Source organism: Brassica rapa, chromosome A09, assembly GCF_000309985.2.
Source record: "Brassica rapa cultivar Chiifu-401-42 chromosome A09, CAAS_Brap_v3.01, whole genome shotgun sequence".
Classification (NCBI taxonomy): Eukaryota; Viridiplantae; Streptophyta; class Magnoliopsida; order Brassicales; family Brassicaceae; genus Brassica; species Brassica rapa.
Genome location: NC_024803.2, coordinates 41,402,807 through 41,417,300, shown reverse-complemented (window position 1 = coordinate 41,417,300; position 14,494 = coordinate 41,402,807). Strand labels below are relative to the sequence as shown.

The 14,494-nt window shown below is 41.0% G+C and overlaps 6 protein-coding genes and 1 non-coding gene across 8 annotated transcripts; 5 read left to right on the top strand and 2 right to left on the bottom strand.

Annotated features, from left to right (window-relative positions):
- The first annotated feature begins 35 nt into the window (after positions 1 to 35).
- LOC103842867 (phosphatidylinositol-glycan biosynthesis class F protein) lies at positions 36 to 1,906 on the top strand. The gene is made up of 8 exons (XM_009119534.3): positions 36 to 282; positions 361 to 426; positions 605 to 647; positions 840 to 894; positions 1,053 to 1,101; positions 1,224 to 1,291; positions 1,374 to 1,482; positions 1,586 to 1,906. Exons 1-8 carry the CDS (start codon positions 88 to 90, stop codon positions 1,697 to 1,699), a joined length of 699 nt encoding a protein of 232 aa, XP_009117782.1. The 5' UTR covers positions 36 to 87; the 3' UTR covers positions 1,700 to 1,906.
- Positions 1,907 to 2,156: 250 nt separating this feature from the next.
- Positions 2,157 to 3,844, top strand: LOC103842866. The gene is made up of 5 exons (XM_009119533.3): positions 2,157 to 2,568; positions 2,895 to 3,112; positions 3,190 to 3,318; positions 3,390 to 3,521; positions 3,606 to 3,844. The coding sequence occupies exons 1-5, from the start codon at positions 2,235 to 2,237 to the stop codon at positions 3,717 to 3,719; spliced, it is 927 nt and encodes a 308-aa protein (XP_009117781.1). The 5' UTR covers positions 2,157 to 2,234; the 3' UTR covers positions 3,720 to 3,844.
- Positions 3,845 to 4,603: 759 nt separating this feature from the next.
- On the bottom strand, positions 4,604 to 4,676 carry TRNAK-CUU. The gene has a single exon. It is a non-coding gene; the product is annotated as a tRNA-Lys (tRNA).
- Positions 4,677 to 5,080: 404 nt separating this feature from the next.
- Positions 5,081 to 7,533, top strand: LOC103842863 (wall-associated receptor kinase-like 6). 2 transcript variants are annotated; one of them, XM_009119532.3, is made up of 3 exons: positions 5,081 to 6,049; positions 6,138 to 6,254; positions 6,355 to 7,533. In XM_009119532.3, the coding sequence occupies exons 1-3, from the start codon at positions 5,134 to 5,136 to the stop codon at positions 7,443 to 7,445; spliced, it is 2,124 nt and encodes a 707-aa protein (XP_009117780.1). In that variant the 5' UTR covers positions 5,081 to 5,133; the 3' UTR covers positions 7,446 to 7,533. The 2 variants fall into 2 exon arrangements, with proteins under 2 accessions (XP_009117780.1, XP_009117779.1); XM_009119531.3 differs by having other exon boundaries at positions 6,316 to 7,533.
- A 693-nt stretch (positions 7,534 to 8,226) lies between these two features.
- Positions 8,227 to 10,847, top strand: LOC103842862 (wall-associated receptor kinase-like 4). Its single transcript, XM_009119530.3, has 3 exons — positions 8,227 to 9,214; positions 9,306 to 9,428; positions 9,502 to 10,847. Exons 1-3 carry the CDS (start codon positions 8,287 to 8,289, stop codon positions 10,713 to 10,715), a joined length of 2,265 nt encoding a protein of 754 aa, XP_009117778.1. The 5' UTR covers positions 8,227 to 8,286; the 3' UTR covers positions 10,716 to 10,847.
- Positions 10,848 to 11,102: 255 nt separating this feature from the next.
- Positions 11,103 to 13,755, top strand: LOC117125694 (wall-associated receptor kinase-like 5). Its single transcript, XM_033278781.1, is given in 1 exon segment — positions 11,103 to 13,755. A coding segment is annotated over 1 exon segment (2,256 nt). The 5' UTR covers positions 11,103 to 11,154; the 3' UTR covers positions 13,411 to 13,755.
- On the bottom strand, positions 13,434 to 14,483 carry LOC103842860. Its single transcript, XM_009119526.2, has 2 exons — positions 14,232 to 14,483; positions 13,434 to 13,931 (listed from the first exon to the last, which is right to left on the bottom strand). Exon 2 carries the CDS (start codon positions 13,912 to 13,914, stop codon positions 13,633 to 13,635), a length of 282 nt encoding a protein of 93 aa, XP_009117774.1. The 5' UTR covers positions 13,915 to 13,931; positions 14,232 to 14,483; the 3' UTR covers positions 13,434 to 13,632.
- Between the last annotated feature and the right edge of the window lie 11 nt (positions 14,484 to 14,494).

The following is a 14,494-nucleotide window of genomic DNA, read 5'->3' as shown; positions in this document are numbered from 1 at the left end:
ACATTCAAGCCCATATTTAAATTAAAAAAAAAGTTCTTTTACGTCGTCTTCACTCGTTCTGATCGCGAAGAAGAGAAGGGGAAAGCCATGAACGAGGCTAAGAAGAAGAAGAAGTTAGATACCTCCATTGGTGTACCTAACGATGGTTCGATATCAGCTCTAGCGGCAGTTTTCGTTTATTTGATTACTGGATTGTTTCTGGCCGTCGGATTCTGGGTGGCCCGGAACAAATTCTCCGCGGATCTCGTCTCTGATCCACCTCTCACTATGTTTCTACTCTGGGTAAATTTCATTTGCACTGGTTTTCTACTGCTCAAGTGTTGATTGTAGCTTTGTACTTTTTGGATGTTAAGCTTTCAGAGTATTGAGTTTCCGGTTGTAGTAATCATCTTCAGCCTTTTACGGAATGCCCCAGAGAAATGTTCGGTGAGTTTAGTTAAAGAAGCTGACTTTTGCTCACGCAATTTTGCAGTTTTACTAAAAAAATGCTTCCTTTCTTCTAATGTTTCACGCTTAAGAAATAGTTTTGCTTTATATAGAGAAGAAAGGGGGCACAATGCGTTTGGTTTCTTGTCTCCTTACTTGTTTCCTAATTGCTTTCCAGTGTTTTAGAGCTATTGGGCGAAGCATATTAGGACTCATTTCTGGTTAGTATTTCTTTTCTTTTCTTTTCAACTTTTTCATTCATTTGGAATACAAGAACAAAAGCAATATATGTTAGCTTTTCTTTTTAGTCAAGACCTAAGAAGGATCGGAATCTGCTTAGTTTTCTGTTTATAGTATCCTTCTATTGTGACTTGTGAGTGCTTCAATCCCTTTGTTTTTTGTTTGATTGACAGGCGCTTTTCTGAATGCTTTGGGAGCAATTTCTTTGGGCGCACCTATTGGAATGCAGTAATGTTTCACCAAATTCTTGTTTCTTTTTGTGGATATATTGTTTGTAGTCTGTGGACTTTTACTTTTACAAATTAGGCTCCTTCATTTTGATTGTCATCACCCTTCTAGACATAGAGCGAATGCTGACATCATTATTTGCCTCTCATCACATGCAGATATCTACTAAGAACAGTTCACTGGTCCTTTCTAATGTCTGTTTTCACGGTAGGCTGCCTCTTTCTGCTGCTTCCTATGACTTGGAAAAAAAACAATAATGTTGATACTGCGCATATATAGTTTGGAACAAACCTTTGATTGATTGTCTCTAATAATTTTGTATTCCATAGTTTGTACCAGCCACTGCAGTTTTTGGTGCGTCATGGACAGATTGGCATCGTGTATTCGCTTCGATGAAGTACCTTATATATTTTACCTTTTTTTTACGATAATTCACACTAATTTCTGTTCCTAATTCGTGTTTTTTTTGTCTCCTGTAGACCAAGTGGAAATGTAGAATATATGATCTTTATTCCAGCTTATGGAGCAATTATTGGAGGATGGTTTGGAGCTTGGCCCATGCCGCTCGACTGGGAAAGGCCATGGCAGGTAATATCTCTTTTTCCCCGATATATATCCAAGAGAGTGGTTCTTGTTCTTCTTGGTCATTGCGGTTGAGAATTAATCTTTATATTGTTGTTCTTCTAAACAGGAGTGGCCTATATGTGTGTGTTATGGAGCTATAGGAGGCTACATTGTTGGACAAATTGTCTCCTTGATTTTGATGTTTTTCCTCAGGAAAGACAAGCATTTGAAGGTAGCCTAGAATAGACTGATGGTGTCTAGACATGCAGGATGAGTTTCGGTTTGTTTTGACTTGATTGCTAGATTGAGAGGTTACAATAGGGCAATGTTTTTGTTAGCTTGAACAGAAGTTTTGTACCTTTTTTTCACATAGAATCAAGCAATTGTTTATGTGTTCAAAAAAAAAAATCAAGCAATTGTTTCAGAATTAAATAATTCTTTAAGTGAATGATGGCAGACTTCAGAGATTAAATTCAAACCATATTATGGTTAAATTCAATGAACTGAATTGTGATGATTGGTTTGGTACAAGTTCGGTTGTCACATTTTTGTTGATGGGTTTGAACCGGTTTAACCGGATTGAGCATCTCATCTCCACTACTCGCTGTTCGCGTTATATCAAACCGAAAGTCATGCCGTTTTGGATTCATGAGTCATCCAAAGCCGAGATAAGCTATCAAAACATCGAGTGGCTAATAAACCATCACTGTTTACGTAAACCATGAGAGAGAGAGGCCGACAACATTTGTCCGAAAAGCCCATTATCATCATCGCCAATGGCTAAAGCCAGCACCACTCTGTTTGCTCTCTCCTCCTCCTCCTCCATTCCCACTCGCCTCTCTCTCCCCCGTCGCTCTGAATCTCTTAAACTCGTCGTGCCAATGGCTATGGCCGCCTCCTCTGCTTCCACCGCTAAAAAGGTGGCTCCTGCTGTGATCGTAGGCGGAGGAAGAGTCGGAAGAGCGTTGCAGGAGATGGGTAGTGGCGATGACGTGTTGGTGAAGAGAGGAGAAGCGGTTCCGGTTGATTTCGAAGGACCCATTTTGGTTTGTACGAGGAATGATGATCTTGATGCTGTTCTTGAAGCTACTCCTCAGTCTAGATGGAAAGGTTTAAACTTTACTCTCAGTTTCATGACTTTGTTATATGCTCTTTCCGTTCCCAAGAAAACAATAGTTCTGAAATTTTTATTTGTTTCACAAAAAATATTTGATTACCAAAAAAAATATAGGTTAGTTTTTGTGTGTTGTAATGTAATTTTATAGCTAGTGTATTATATATTTTGTTCATATTAATTACGAAAATTATTATATATAATAAATTTTTGTGTAAATTATGTATTAAAATAAGGTTATTTCAGTATTATAATTTTTTTTTCTAAAAATATGTGAAAACTCCAAAACTAAGTACTAAACTGTTAATATGTGGTTAATCAGATTTGGTGTTCTTCCAAAATGGAATGATGGAGCCTTGGTTTGAGAGCAAAGGTTTGGGTGATACAGACCAAGTGTTGGCTTATTTCGCTGTGTCAAAGCTTGGTGAGCCTCCAGTTGATGGAAAGACTGACACTAACCCGGAAGGTCTAACTGCTGCTTATGGGAAATGGGCTTCTGCTGTAGCTGCAAGGTTGCAGTCTGGTGGCCTCTCTTGCAAGGTTACATAAAGTATATCTTTTTCTTTTTCTACTATGAGAACTGCACAGTGATCTAAATGGTGTTCTCTTTGGTTTAGGTTCTTGACAAAGAATCGTTTCAGAAGCAGATGTTGGAGAAACTCATTTGGATTTGCGCCTTTATGCTTGTTGGAGCTCGTCACCCAGGTGCAAGTGTGGGCACGGTGGAGAAAGAGTACAGAGATGAAGTACAAAAGCTTTCTACTCCTTGGTTTCGTTTTTAAGCATTCAAAATCATGGTTTGACATATTGCATCCAGGTGTCAAGACTGATCCAAGAACTTGCAGCTGCTGCTGCTGCAGAGAAAGGACTAACCTTTGAAGAGGATATGGTGGAGAGACTGTGCGCTTATTCTCGAGCTGTTGCTCATTTCCCAACCGCTGTTAAAGAAGTATGTATTGATTTACTCTCTTTCGATATGTGTGCACCAGTAGTAGTATCTTGTGCCTGAACTAGTTTTTGTTGATTACTGCAGTTTAAATGGAGGAATGGTTGGTTTTACTCGCTCTCAGAGAAAGCTATTGCAGAAGGGAAACCTGATCCATGTCCGCTCCACACCGAATGGCTGAGAGAGCTTAAAGTGATATAGAGCAAGCAAGAGCCTCCTGTGCTATTTGCGAGAGTGTATGGATCATATGAGTTGTAACGATCATATTTAATTAAGCGTTGTAATTTTATTTTCTAGCGCTTATAAAATGAACAAATTATAATTAATCGCATGACAAGAAAAACAAATCAAATACTGCAAATTAATACGCTGGAGAAGAACTCCCTAGATTTCAAGTCAATTCGTTAAAAACAAATTCTTAACTTGTTTTATTACTGATGAAAGATAACAATGCCTGCAGGATCGTAACCTGCAAACGTTTTTTTTTTTTTTTTTTTTTTTTTTACCTGCAAACGTTTTATTACGGGTTGTCGTATTATTACAATATCGTTTTATTACGTAGCATGGTGGTTGTATAAGTTATCAGAATGCAAAGGGAGATAAGTGGAAGAACAAGTTCTATAAGCGTAATTGAGGACTACTGCTGCAACAACAATTGATTTCGAACGAAGGCAACGTTGAGAAAGACAAGAGTGTTCACCTCGAAAGAACTGGAGAAAGCCACAGAGAATTTCAATGTAAGCAACTTATTTCATTCTTGCGATGCAAGAAACTAAGCTCTTAGACATTATCGATGCCCGGATCAAAGATAGTTGCAACATGGAACAAGTCACTGGTGCGGCAAACCTTACGAGGAGGTGTTTGAACTTGAACGGTAAGAAACGGCGTAATATGATATGAGGGAAGTCTCTATGGAACAGGAGAGGATTCGAGTTTCACAGGTCCAGGTTTATAACGAGGACGATGATGACAATCGTTCTTGTAACTGATTCATCCTAACATCACCCACCGTGGGGAAAAAACCGACAAGGTTAGTAGGGGCTGACATAAAAAAAATGCAATTGGCTGACATAAAAAAAACAATACGCCCACCGTGGGGCTCGAACCCACGACCACAAGGTTAAGAGCCTTGCGCTCTACCAACTGAGCTAGACGGGCTTGGTGACTACAGCGTCTATTACTAAATTCTAAGATAAATTGGAGCTCCTTGCTGATAGGTGATAACAATACTTTCAGACAACTTGACTTTTTAGTAACGAACGTTGTGTTGTTTTATTTAGGCACCCACGAGTAAAGCCGTGACTGTGAAGCTAGAATCACATACTTGGATAACACTCAACACAAGACCATAGACCATAGTGTTCATGGGATATTCCTAGATTGAAGAATCAGTTTGTTTAGCGTTCAAGCTTGTTCACACATTAAGTGGAAAAGTCAACGGTACAATGATTGAAATGAAAGAGGCCAAACGGAGTTGACTTCTTTTTTCTGGTTGAAAACACTTCACGCGTCTATATTCAAACTTCTTTGAATGCGTTAGTGGACTTCTTATTAGGATATCTCAAAGATTTCTTTATCTACATTAAAAAAATATCGATTGGAATCAAACACAAGTATGAAGACAGCTTCTTACAACTTTCTATGTATTGTAGCTTATGTCCTAACTCTGCAGCTCATCAATGGCTCATCCTCAGCAGCAACACCACCTCCACGTTCAGAAGGTAACTCTTCAACTTCGTGTATTAGAACCTGTGGAGGAATCTCTATCCCCTTCCCTTTCGGAATAGGCGAGAAAGACTGCTATCTCAACAACTGGTACGAGGTTGTCTGTAACACCACCGTACCGTTCCTCTCACGGATCAACACCGAATTGGTCAACATCTCTCTTCCAGACGGTAATAAACCATACGGAGCGGTTCACATCAAAGGTCCCGTGACTTCTTTGGGCTGCTCTAGTCAAGGACTAGAAAAGTCAACGCCAGTTTTGAATGTCACGGGAAGAGGCAGTCCATATTTTCTCACAGACCAAAACCGTCTCGTGGCGGTTGGTTGCGGTGCCAAGACATCTCTTACAGATATAGAATCAGAGATCATAGGTTGTGAATCGAGCTGCCAAGACAGTAAACGTAGTCAGCAAGTAACAAACTCGGTCTGCGATGGTTTCAGATGTTGCCAGGCGAGGATACCTTTAGAACGTCCACAAGTTATAGGTGTGAATATAGATGTCACAGGAGGAGAAGGGTGCAGAGTTGCCTTCTTGACTAACAAGAGGTACTCACCGATGAATGTAACAGCGCCAGAACAGTTTCATTCGTTGGGGTATGCGTTGGTAGAGCTAGGATGGTACTTTGATACTTCGGATTCTCGCTTTAGGAGCCCCTTAGGTTGTAGAAATATGACGCGTTACAGTTCTTACACCTCATTTGATAAATGCGGTTGCGAATATCAGTACTTCTCTGGGATGAGTTATAGGAACTGTTATTGCAATAATGGCTACACAGGGAACCCATACGTTAAACACGGCTGCATAGGTAAAAGTGAACGTTTCTTCTTAATTTTTTTTTTTCATGCTTTGATTATGATCAAGTCATTAATTAGTATGATTAAAAATGTGTGTAGACATAGATGAATGCAAAGGACACAACATTTGTGGAGAAAGGACTTGTGTGAACTGGCCTGGATCATATAGCTGCAATCCCATCGTAACCAAGCCTCAAAAGACCTCTGTGCTTCAAGGTAAGTTAAAGTAAGCATCTACGAGACTACTACAAGTAGTTTACTTTCTTCGTTGGTGTAGGTGTTCTTATAGGTCTAGGAGTGTTGTTGTTCGTCCTAGGACTCTTGGGGCTGTACAAACTTGTGAAAAAGCGAAGGAAGATCATCCACAGCAAGAAGTTTTTTAAACGTAATGGAGGCTTGTTGTTGAAACAACAACTAACCACCACGAAAGACGGGAACGTAGAGATGTCGAGGATCTTTAGCTCAAAGGAATTGAAGAAAGCCACGGATAACTTCAGCGTGAACAGGGTCCTTGGGAAAGGAGGTCAAGGCACGGTGTACAAAGGAATGCTGGTGGATGGGAGGATCGTCGCGGTTAAAAGATCGAAACTTGTGGACGAAGACAAGATGCAAGAGTTCATCAATGAAGTCGCACTTCTCTCGCAGGTAAACCATAGGAACATTGTGAAACTCTTGGGATGTTGTCTAGAGACAGAAGTTCCGATCCTTGTTTACGAATATATTCCAAATGGAGATCTGTTCAAGCGTCTTCATGATGAGTCTGAAGATTACAACATGACTTGGGAAGTACGTCTTGGCATAGCTATAGAGATTGCTGGAGCCCTTTCATACATGCACTCATCAGCATCTTTTCCAATATACCATAGAGATATCAAAACTACTAATATACTATTGGATGAGAAATACAGAGCCAAGGTGTCTGACTTTGGAACTTCGAGATCGATAACAGTAGATCAAACTCACTTGACAACATTAGTTGCAGGCACTTTTGGGTACATGGATCCAGAGTACTTTCTGTCAAGCCAATATACTGACAAGAGCGATGTTTATAGTTTTGGGGTTGTACTTGTGGAGCTCATAACCGGAGAAAAACCATTGACTCGTGTCCGGTCTGAAGAAGGAAGAGGATTGGCAGCTGATTTTCTTGAGGCCATGAAAGAAAACAGAGGGTTTGACATCATTGATGATCGGATCAAAGACCAAAGCAAGCTGGACCAAGTGATGGCAGTCGCAAAACTAGCTAGAAGGTGTCTAAGCCGGAAAGGAAGGAAACGACCAAACATGAGAGAGGTTTCAATGGAGCTGGAGAGGATCCGTTTATCACATGAGGATTTAGAGGGTCATTTAAATACGGACAATGAAGAGGACCAAGCCGTGGAGATCAAGATAATTAATCAACTGTTTTGAACCGGTTAAAGATGATTCAACACGTTGCTAGAGTTATATAGTATGTGCTACTAAGTTTTATAATGTGTGCCACAACTATTTTTTGTTATGTCGCTGGCCTCGATAATCCATCTACCCATCTCTAACTCGCTAAACTAAATTTAAGAAACTAAAAGCTAAAACGGAAAATCATATACATTAATAAACGAAAAGGATGGGATAGCCGGAGATGCGAACCTGGGATTGGAGCTTGGAAGTAGGAGGCACAGTGCGCAATCAAATATTCATCGGAGGCGTGAGACAAGAGAAATACTCATCGCTGCCGTCGAATTCGACGCAATCCACCCTTGCACCGAATCGTTAAATCCGCCGCCGACGACGACGAGTTTCGAATCGACGGCGGTGAAGCGGTCTACTCCTCCACGGCTCCACGATTGTTTCTATTATTATTCATGTGGGCCAGAGTCAGATAAGGATCTTTCTAAAAATGGGACCTACACCAACATCCACGTCATTAACCGGTTAGCCACGTCACCTTAGGGGACTGGTATTTATTACTCATAACTTAGACAATTGACTTTCATGCTGGTTTTGATTGGTCCAAAAGTAAGAAAGTCCACGTGATCTATCAATTAGCCATATCATTGCCATTTTACATTCTTGTCAGGTCGTGAATAATGAATCCGTTGACTTTTTTAGTTCACACTATTCCGGTCAACTCTTTTTTTGCATCTCTTTCCACGCATTTCATGTAATCTCATCTCGTCCAACTATGCTCAATCTTTATTCTTTCTCTCCCGTCCATTCTCACAATACAAAAATATTTTAAAAAAGATCAGACAGAGTTGAGAAACACAAGAGTATGAAGACAGAGACTCAAAACCTCCTATGTCTTATACTAGTGACCTCTCTGTTCATCAATGGCGCTTCATCATCAAGAAAACCTCCAGATCCGTGTAACAGAGTCTGCGGAGGACTATCAATTCCATTTCCGTTCGGTGTAGGGAAAGACTGCTATCTAAACCCGTGGTACGAGGTTGTCTGTAAAAGCAACTCTGCTCCGGTTCTCTCAAGGATCAACAGAGAATTGGTGAACATCTATCTTCCAGAAAGTAGAGAGTATTATTCTAACGGAGTTGTTCACATCAAGGGTCCTGTAACTTCCTCTGGTTGTTCTACAGGATCATCTCAGCCGCTTACCCCGCCGCCTTTAAGTGTCACCGGCCAAGGCAGCCCTTATTTCTTCACGGATAAGAACCAACTCGTTGCGGTTGGTTGCAACGCCAAAGCGGTTATGACGGATACAAAATCGCAGATCATCGGTTGCAAATCAACCTGTAATGAAAGAAATAGTAGCCAAGAAGTCAGAAACAAGATTTGCAGTGGTGACAAGTGTTGTCAGACAAGGATACCAGAAGGGAAGCCGCAAGTTCTGGGAGTTAACTTGGGGATCACCCAAGGTAACAACAACAACACAACGGAAGGAGGATGCAAAGTTGCTTTTCTTACAAGCGAGAAGTATTCTAGCGTGAATGTTACAGAGCCAGAACAGTTTCATGGTGATGGGTACGCGGTGGTAGAGCTAGGATGGTACTTTGATACTTCGGATTCACGTCTTCCAAACCCTGTTGGTTGTCTGAATGTGTCAGATCCATCACAAAATGGCGGCTACTCGAGCGAAACGAGTTGCATTTGCTCGTTCGGCTATTTCACTGGATTTAGCTATAGGAGTTGCTATTGTAACTCTATGGGTTACGCAGGGAACCCATTCCTTCCAGGTGGTTGTGTAGGTAAGAGAATGATGTTTTTTTTTTTCCCTTAAATCTTATTACATTTTGTGTCATCAATAAGATTGTTGCTAACTAAGAACCAAATATGTAGATATTGATGAATGTAAACTAGAAGAAGGACGCAAAAAGTGTAAAGACCAGAGTTGTGTGAACCGGCCCGGTTGGTTTGAATGTGAGCCCAAGAAACCAGAACAACTCAAGCCAGTGATTCAAGGTAACAGTCAACTTGAGTTACTATTCTTGTGTATTTTGTTTCTTTACATTTTAGTATTTTGTTGTTGGTGCAGGTGTTCTTATAGGTTCGGCACTATTGATTTTCGCCATTGGAATTTTCGGGTTGTACAAGTATGTTAAGAAGCGGAGGAGGATTAACCGAATGAGGAAGTTCTTCAGACGTAATGGAGGTATGCTGCTGAAACAACAGTTAGCTAGAAGAGAAGGCAATGTAGAGATGTCAAGGATATTTAGCTCGAATGAGTTGGAGAAAGCTACAGATAACTTCAACAAGAATAGGATTCTTGGGCAAGGAGGTCAGGGGACTGTGTACAAGGGAATGCTCGTTGACGGTACAATCGTGGCAGTGAAGAGATCCAAAGCCATGGATGAAGACAAGGTAGAAGAGTTCATCAATGAAGTTGTTGTTCTCGCTCAAATCAACCACAGAAACATTGTGAAACTCTTGGGATGTTGTCTTGAGACGGAAGTTCCGGTCTTGGTGTATGAGTTCTTGCCAAATGGAGATTTATGCAAGCGTCTTCGTGATGAGTCTGATGATTTCAAGATGACTTGGGAAGTGCGTCTTGATATGGCTGTAGATACTGCAGGAGCTTTGTCATACTTGCACTCTGCTGCATCTTTCCCTATATATCATAGAGATATCAAGACTACTAATATACTATTAGATGAGAAATACAGAGTTAAGGTGTCGGATTTTGGAACTTCGAGATCCGTAACCATAGATCAAACTCACTTGACGACTCAGGTTGCAGGTACTTTTGGATATGTGGATCCAGAGTACTTTCAATCAAGCAAGTTTACAGAGAAAAGTGATGTTTATAGCTTCGGAATCGTCCTTGTGGAGCTTCTGACTGGAGAAAAGCCATCCACCCGTGTCTGGTCTGATGACAACAGAGGGTTTGCAGCTCATTTTGTCCAAGCCGTGAAAGATAACACGTTTCTTAACATGGTTGATGTTCGGATCAAAGATGAAAGCAATCTGGACCAAGTGATGGTTGTGGCGAAACTAGCTAGAAGATGTTTAAAACGAAAAGGGAAGAAGAGGCCAAACATGAAAGAGGCTTGGATTGAGCTGGAGAGGATTCGTTCAGCAACTCATGAATCAGAGGTTCATATTGAGGAAGATGATGAGGAAGAGGATGAAACCATGCAACTTAACGTTGAAGAGACTTGGGACTTTGAGGTGACTGCTCCAGCTTCCATGTTTAGTAGTGCATCTCCAACGTCTGATGCTGAGCCTCTGGTTCCTCTACGAACATGGTGATGATCGACTTAAAAAACACTACAAACGTATAATAAAACCCTCATGATGAAAAAAAATATTTGATTTATGTAATAACGCACACATATTTATTTTCATGTTGCATTAAGCATTATGGAGTATTCACGTTATCAATTCATTATCCATGTGACGGCCACTACCTTGATTACATTTGACTGGTCATGGATACATTGACTTTTTAGTTAACATTTTACTGGTCAACGTTGTTTTGTATCTGAATGAACATGGTGACGATGGTCAAATGTATATAATAGGTTCGGTCTACTTTCATATGGTATGGAGAATTCATTATATAAGCCCTCATGGCATGTTGACCTGTTTTTGAATGCTTTGTACATTCCTTCACACTTCTTTCTAAACTTATTGGTTCTTGAATACTGAGATTGATCAAATCAAGAAACAAAAAAAAAAAGAAGGAATTATGAAGACAAAGACATACGACTTCATATGTATTGTAGCGTCTGTCCTAAGTTTTCTCATCAATGGCTCATCAGCAGCAGCAACATCTCAAAATGGTAACTCTTCAACTTCTTGTAGCAAAACCTGTGGAGGAGTCTCGATCCCGTTCCCTTTCGGAATCGGCGGGAAGGATTGCTATCTCAACAGGTGGTACGAGGTTGTCTGCAACGCCACCACTTCCGGAACGACCGTTCCGTTCCTCTCACGGATAAATGCTGAAGTGGTGAATATCTCTCTTCCAGATGGATATAAACCATATGGAGTTTTGCTCATCAAAGGTCCTGTGACTTCTTTGGATTGTTCTAGTAACACTAGCCAAGGACTCAATAAGTCCCGGCCAGATTTGAACATCACAGGCAAAGGCAGCCCTTACTTCATCACAGATAACAACCGCCTTGTGGCGGTTGGCTGCGGTACAAAGGCCTTGATGACGGGTATCGAATCAGAGATCTTGGGTTGTGAATCGAGCTGTACAGAGAGCAAGAGTGGTCAACAAGTAACAAACTCAATCTGTGACGGCTACAAATGCTGCCAGACGAGAATACCACTGGACCGTCCACAAGTCATAGGTGTGGATATAGATGCCACAGGAGGAGAAGGCTGCAGAGTTGCCTTCTTGACTGACAAAAGATACTCACCCTCAAATGTCACTGCACCAGAACAGTTCCACGCTGGTGGCTACGCGGAGGTGGAGCTAGGCTGGTACTTTGATACTTCGGATTCTCAGTTTAGAAACAACCCCTTAGGTTGCAGAAATTGGACCCATTACGGCTCTTACGACTCTGATACGAGATGTCTTTGTGAGTATGGTTACTTTAACGAGATGAGTTATAGGAACTGTTATTGCCCCATTGGCTTCACAGGGAATCCGTACCTTCGAGGGGGTTGTGTAGAAGCTGATATGTGCAAAGAACCTGGTGTCTGTAAAGAAGGCACTTGTGAGAACATGCGTGGATCGATGTACACGTGCAAGCCCAAGCCCGTGATAACCAAGCCGGGCAAGTCCTTCCTGCTTGGAGGTGAGTTCCAATGCATCTTGTAGATTACAAGGCTGAAGAGAAAGTAGTGTTACTTATGTGTTTCCTTTTATGCTGCAGGGGTTCTAATTGGTGTGTTGGGACTAATGTTTTTAGTTGGTGGGATCTTCTGTTTGTTCGTACTTATAAGGAAGCGAAGGAGGATCATTCGTGGGAGGAAGTTCTTCAAACGTAATGGAGGCTTGTTGTTGAAACAACAACTAACAACTACAAACGATGGAAATGTAGATATGTCGAGGATATTTAGCTCAAAAGAGTTGGAGAAAGCCACTGATAACTTCAGCGTGAAGAGGGTGCTTGGGCGAGGAGGTCAAGGAACTGTGTACAAAGGAATGCTGGTGGATGGCAGGATCGTTGCGGTTAAAAAGTCAAAACTTGTGGATGAAGATAAGCTGGATAGTTTCATCAACGAGGTCGTCCTTCTCTCACAGATAAACCACAGGAACATTGTGAAACTCTTGGGGTGTTGCTTGGAGACAGAAGTTCCAATCCTGGTTTATGAATATATTCCAAATGGAGATCTGTTCAAGCGTCTTCATGATGAATCTGATGATTACAACATGACTTGGGAAGTGCGTCTTGGAATAGCCGTGGAGATTGCTGGAGCACTTGCATACATGCATTCAGCTTCAACGTTTCCAATATACCACAGAGATATCAAGACTACTAATATACTGTTGGACGAGAATTACCGAGCCAAGGTTTCTGATTTTGGAACTTCAAGATCGGTAACAATAGATCAAACTCACTTGACAACACTAGTTGCAGGGACTTTTGGTTACATGGATCCTGAATACTTCCTATCAAGCCAATATACCGACAAGAGTGATGTCTACAGCTTCGGGGTTGTCTTGGCAGAGCTCATAACAGGAGAAAAACCACTATCTCGTGTCCGGTCCGAAGAAGGAAAGAGCTTAGCAACTCATTTCCTTGAGGCCATGAAAGAAAACAGAGTGGTTGACATCGTTGATGATCGAATCAAAGAGGAAAGCAAGCTGGGCCAAGTGATGGCAGTCGCAGAAGTCGCTGGAAGGTGTCTAAGCCGGAAAGGAAGGAAGCGGCCAAACATGAGAGAGGTTTCGATTGAGCTGGAGAGGATCAAATCATCACCTGAAGATCTAAAAGTACATTTAATAAACAATGAAGAAGCTGCTCAAGCCATGGAAATCAAGAAAACATAGTCATTGGGGAACACTAAGGTCAATAAGTGTAAGAAACTTCTTTTTATTTTTAATTAATGAACAAAAATGAATTATGTTTTCGATTATAAACTCTGGAATTTTCACCATGTAATAATAATATAATACACACAAATGTCACAATAAAATCACAAAAAAAAAAGAATGTAGTAGAGCAAGAACAATCATGGAGAGTTGTTCAGCTTTGGCTCTCGATGACACACTCTAGAAAAATTTCAGCTTCCCTTTGGAGAGAGCTTGGACATGTTGTAACTGACACATTGCCTTCTCTTTACCCGTCAAGCCGTAGCACAAGGAGTGCCTAGCGCCTAACGTGACTGCAAAATATAGATAAACAGTGCAGAGAAAGGCCAAAAGCACCAAAGCTGTTAAGAGATATCGATGCCTCTTAATAACCGTGGAGCAGCTGCCCAAATCTTCCCACTGCCTCTTTAGAGACTGCGTTCTCCTCGATGGTGAAGATACAACAATCCCATCAAGAGCCATGGCTTTGATAACCAGACCTGCAAATTGAGTCAATGAGAGAGAAGATCCAATCAGATTCTCAATCATAAGCCATTTATAGAGCAACGTATCAAATCTATGATCTATCGCCAGGAGATTAATCAATTTCGAAACGAGATTAGTCTTTTTGAATTAGCGTCAAAGGTACAAAACCAAGCTTGGATCCATCGCATCGATCAAAACAAACATTTGGATTAAGAGAGATTCGAGGAAACGAGGCGATCAAAATCTAAGGATACATAATCAGAATAACGTCGAAATAGGATCCAAAAAGTAGGTGAAGCTTTCTAAAAACGAACCGGTGAAAGAGGAAGAGGTGGAGAAGAAGAAAAGCTGCTGCTTCCAGCTCCGTAGATACGCAAATTTGAAGAAAAAAAAATGAGGCCGCAGCTAGACGATGATTCTCCGGAAGCGTTTCCGATATCGAAAGGAAGAGATGGCGATTTGCCGGATGACACCGTACGCTGTTTATTAATTCCGTTACATACGACGGAAATTTAGGGATTTTTTTTTCTTTTTTTGGGTACAAAAAAAAAAGAAAAAAAAAAAGAGGAAAAAAGTG

What these genes read in the sequence shown, in the direction of transcription:
- LOC103842867 (XM_009119534.3), top strand. Translation starts at nt 88, where the DNA reads ATGAACGAGGCTAAGAAGAAGAAGAAGTTAGATACCTCCATTGGTGTA. An exon ending in TCACTATGTTTCTACTCTGG is followed by an intron (nt 283 to 360) that starts GTAAATTTCATT and finishes TTAAGCTTTCAG; the next exon opens with AGTATTGAGTTTCCGGTTGT. An exon ending in CATATTAGGACTCATTTCTG is followed by an intron (nt 648 to 839) that starts GTTAGTATTTCT and finishes TTTGATTGACAG; the next exon opens with GCGCTTTTCTGAATGCTTTG.
- LOC103842860 (XM_009119526.2), bottom strand. Translation starts at nt 13,914, where the DNA reads ATGGCTCTTGATGGGATTGTTGTATCTTCACCATCGAGGAGAACGCAG.
- LOC103842862 (XM_009119530.3), top strand. Translation starts at nt 8,287, where the DNA reads ATGAAGACAGAGACTCAAAACCTCCTATGTCTTATACTAGTGACCTCT. An exon ending in CCTTCCAGGTGGTTGTGTAG is followed by an intron (nt 9,215 to 9,305) that starts GTAAGAGAATGA and finishes CCAAATATGTAG; the next exon opens with ATATTGATGAATGTAAACTA. An exon ending in ACTCAAGCCAGTGATTCAAG is followed by an intron (nt 9,429 to 9,501) that starts GTAACAGTCAAC and finishes TTGTTGGTGCAG; the next exon opens with GTGTTCTTATAGGTTCGGCA.
- LOC103842863 (XM_009119531.3), top strand. Translation starts at nt 5,134, where the DNA reads ATGAAGACAGCTTCTTACAACTTTCTATGTATTGTAGCTTATGTCCTA. An exon ending in CGTTAAACACGGCTGCATAG is followed by an intron (nt 6,050 to 6,137) that starts GTAAAAGTGAAC and finishes AAATGTGTGTAG; the next exon opens with ACATAGATGAATGCAAAGGA. An exon ending in AAAGACCTCTGTGCTTCAAG is followed by an intron (nt 6,255 to 6,315) that starts GTAAGTTAAAGT and finishes TCGTTGGTGTAG; the next exon opens with GTGTTCTTATAGGTCTAGGA.
- LOC103842866 (XM_009119533.3), top strand. Translation starts at nt 2,235, where the DNA reads ATGGCTAAAGCCAGCACCACTCTGTTTGCTCTCTCCTCCTCCTCCTCC. An exon ending in TCCTCAGTCTAGATGGAAAG is followed by an intron (nt 2,569 to 2,894) that starts GTTTAAACTTTA and finishes GTGGTTAATCAG; the next exon opens with ATTTGGTGTTCTTCCAAAAT. An exon ending in AGAAAGAGTACAGAGATGAA is followed by an intron (nt 3,319 to 3,389) that starts GTACAAAAGCTT and finishes TATTGCATCCAG; the next exon opens with GTGTCAAGACTGATCCAAGA.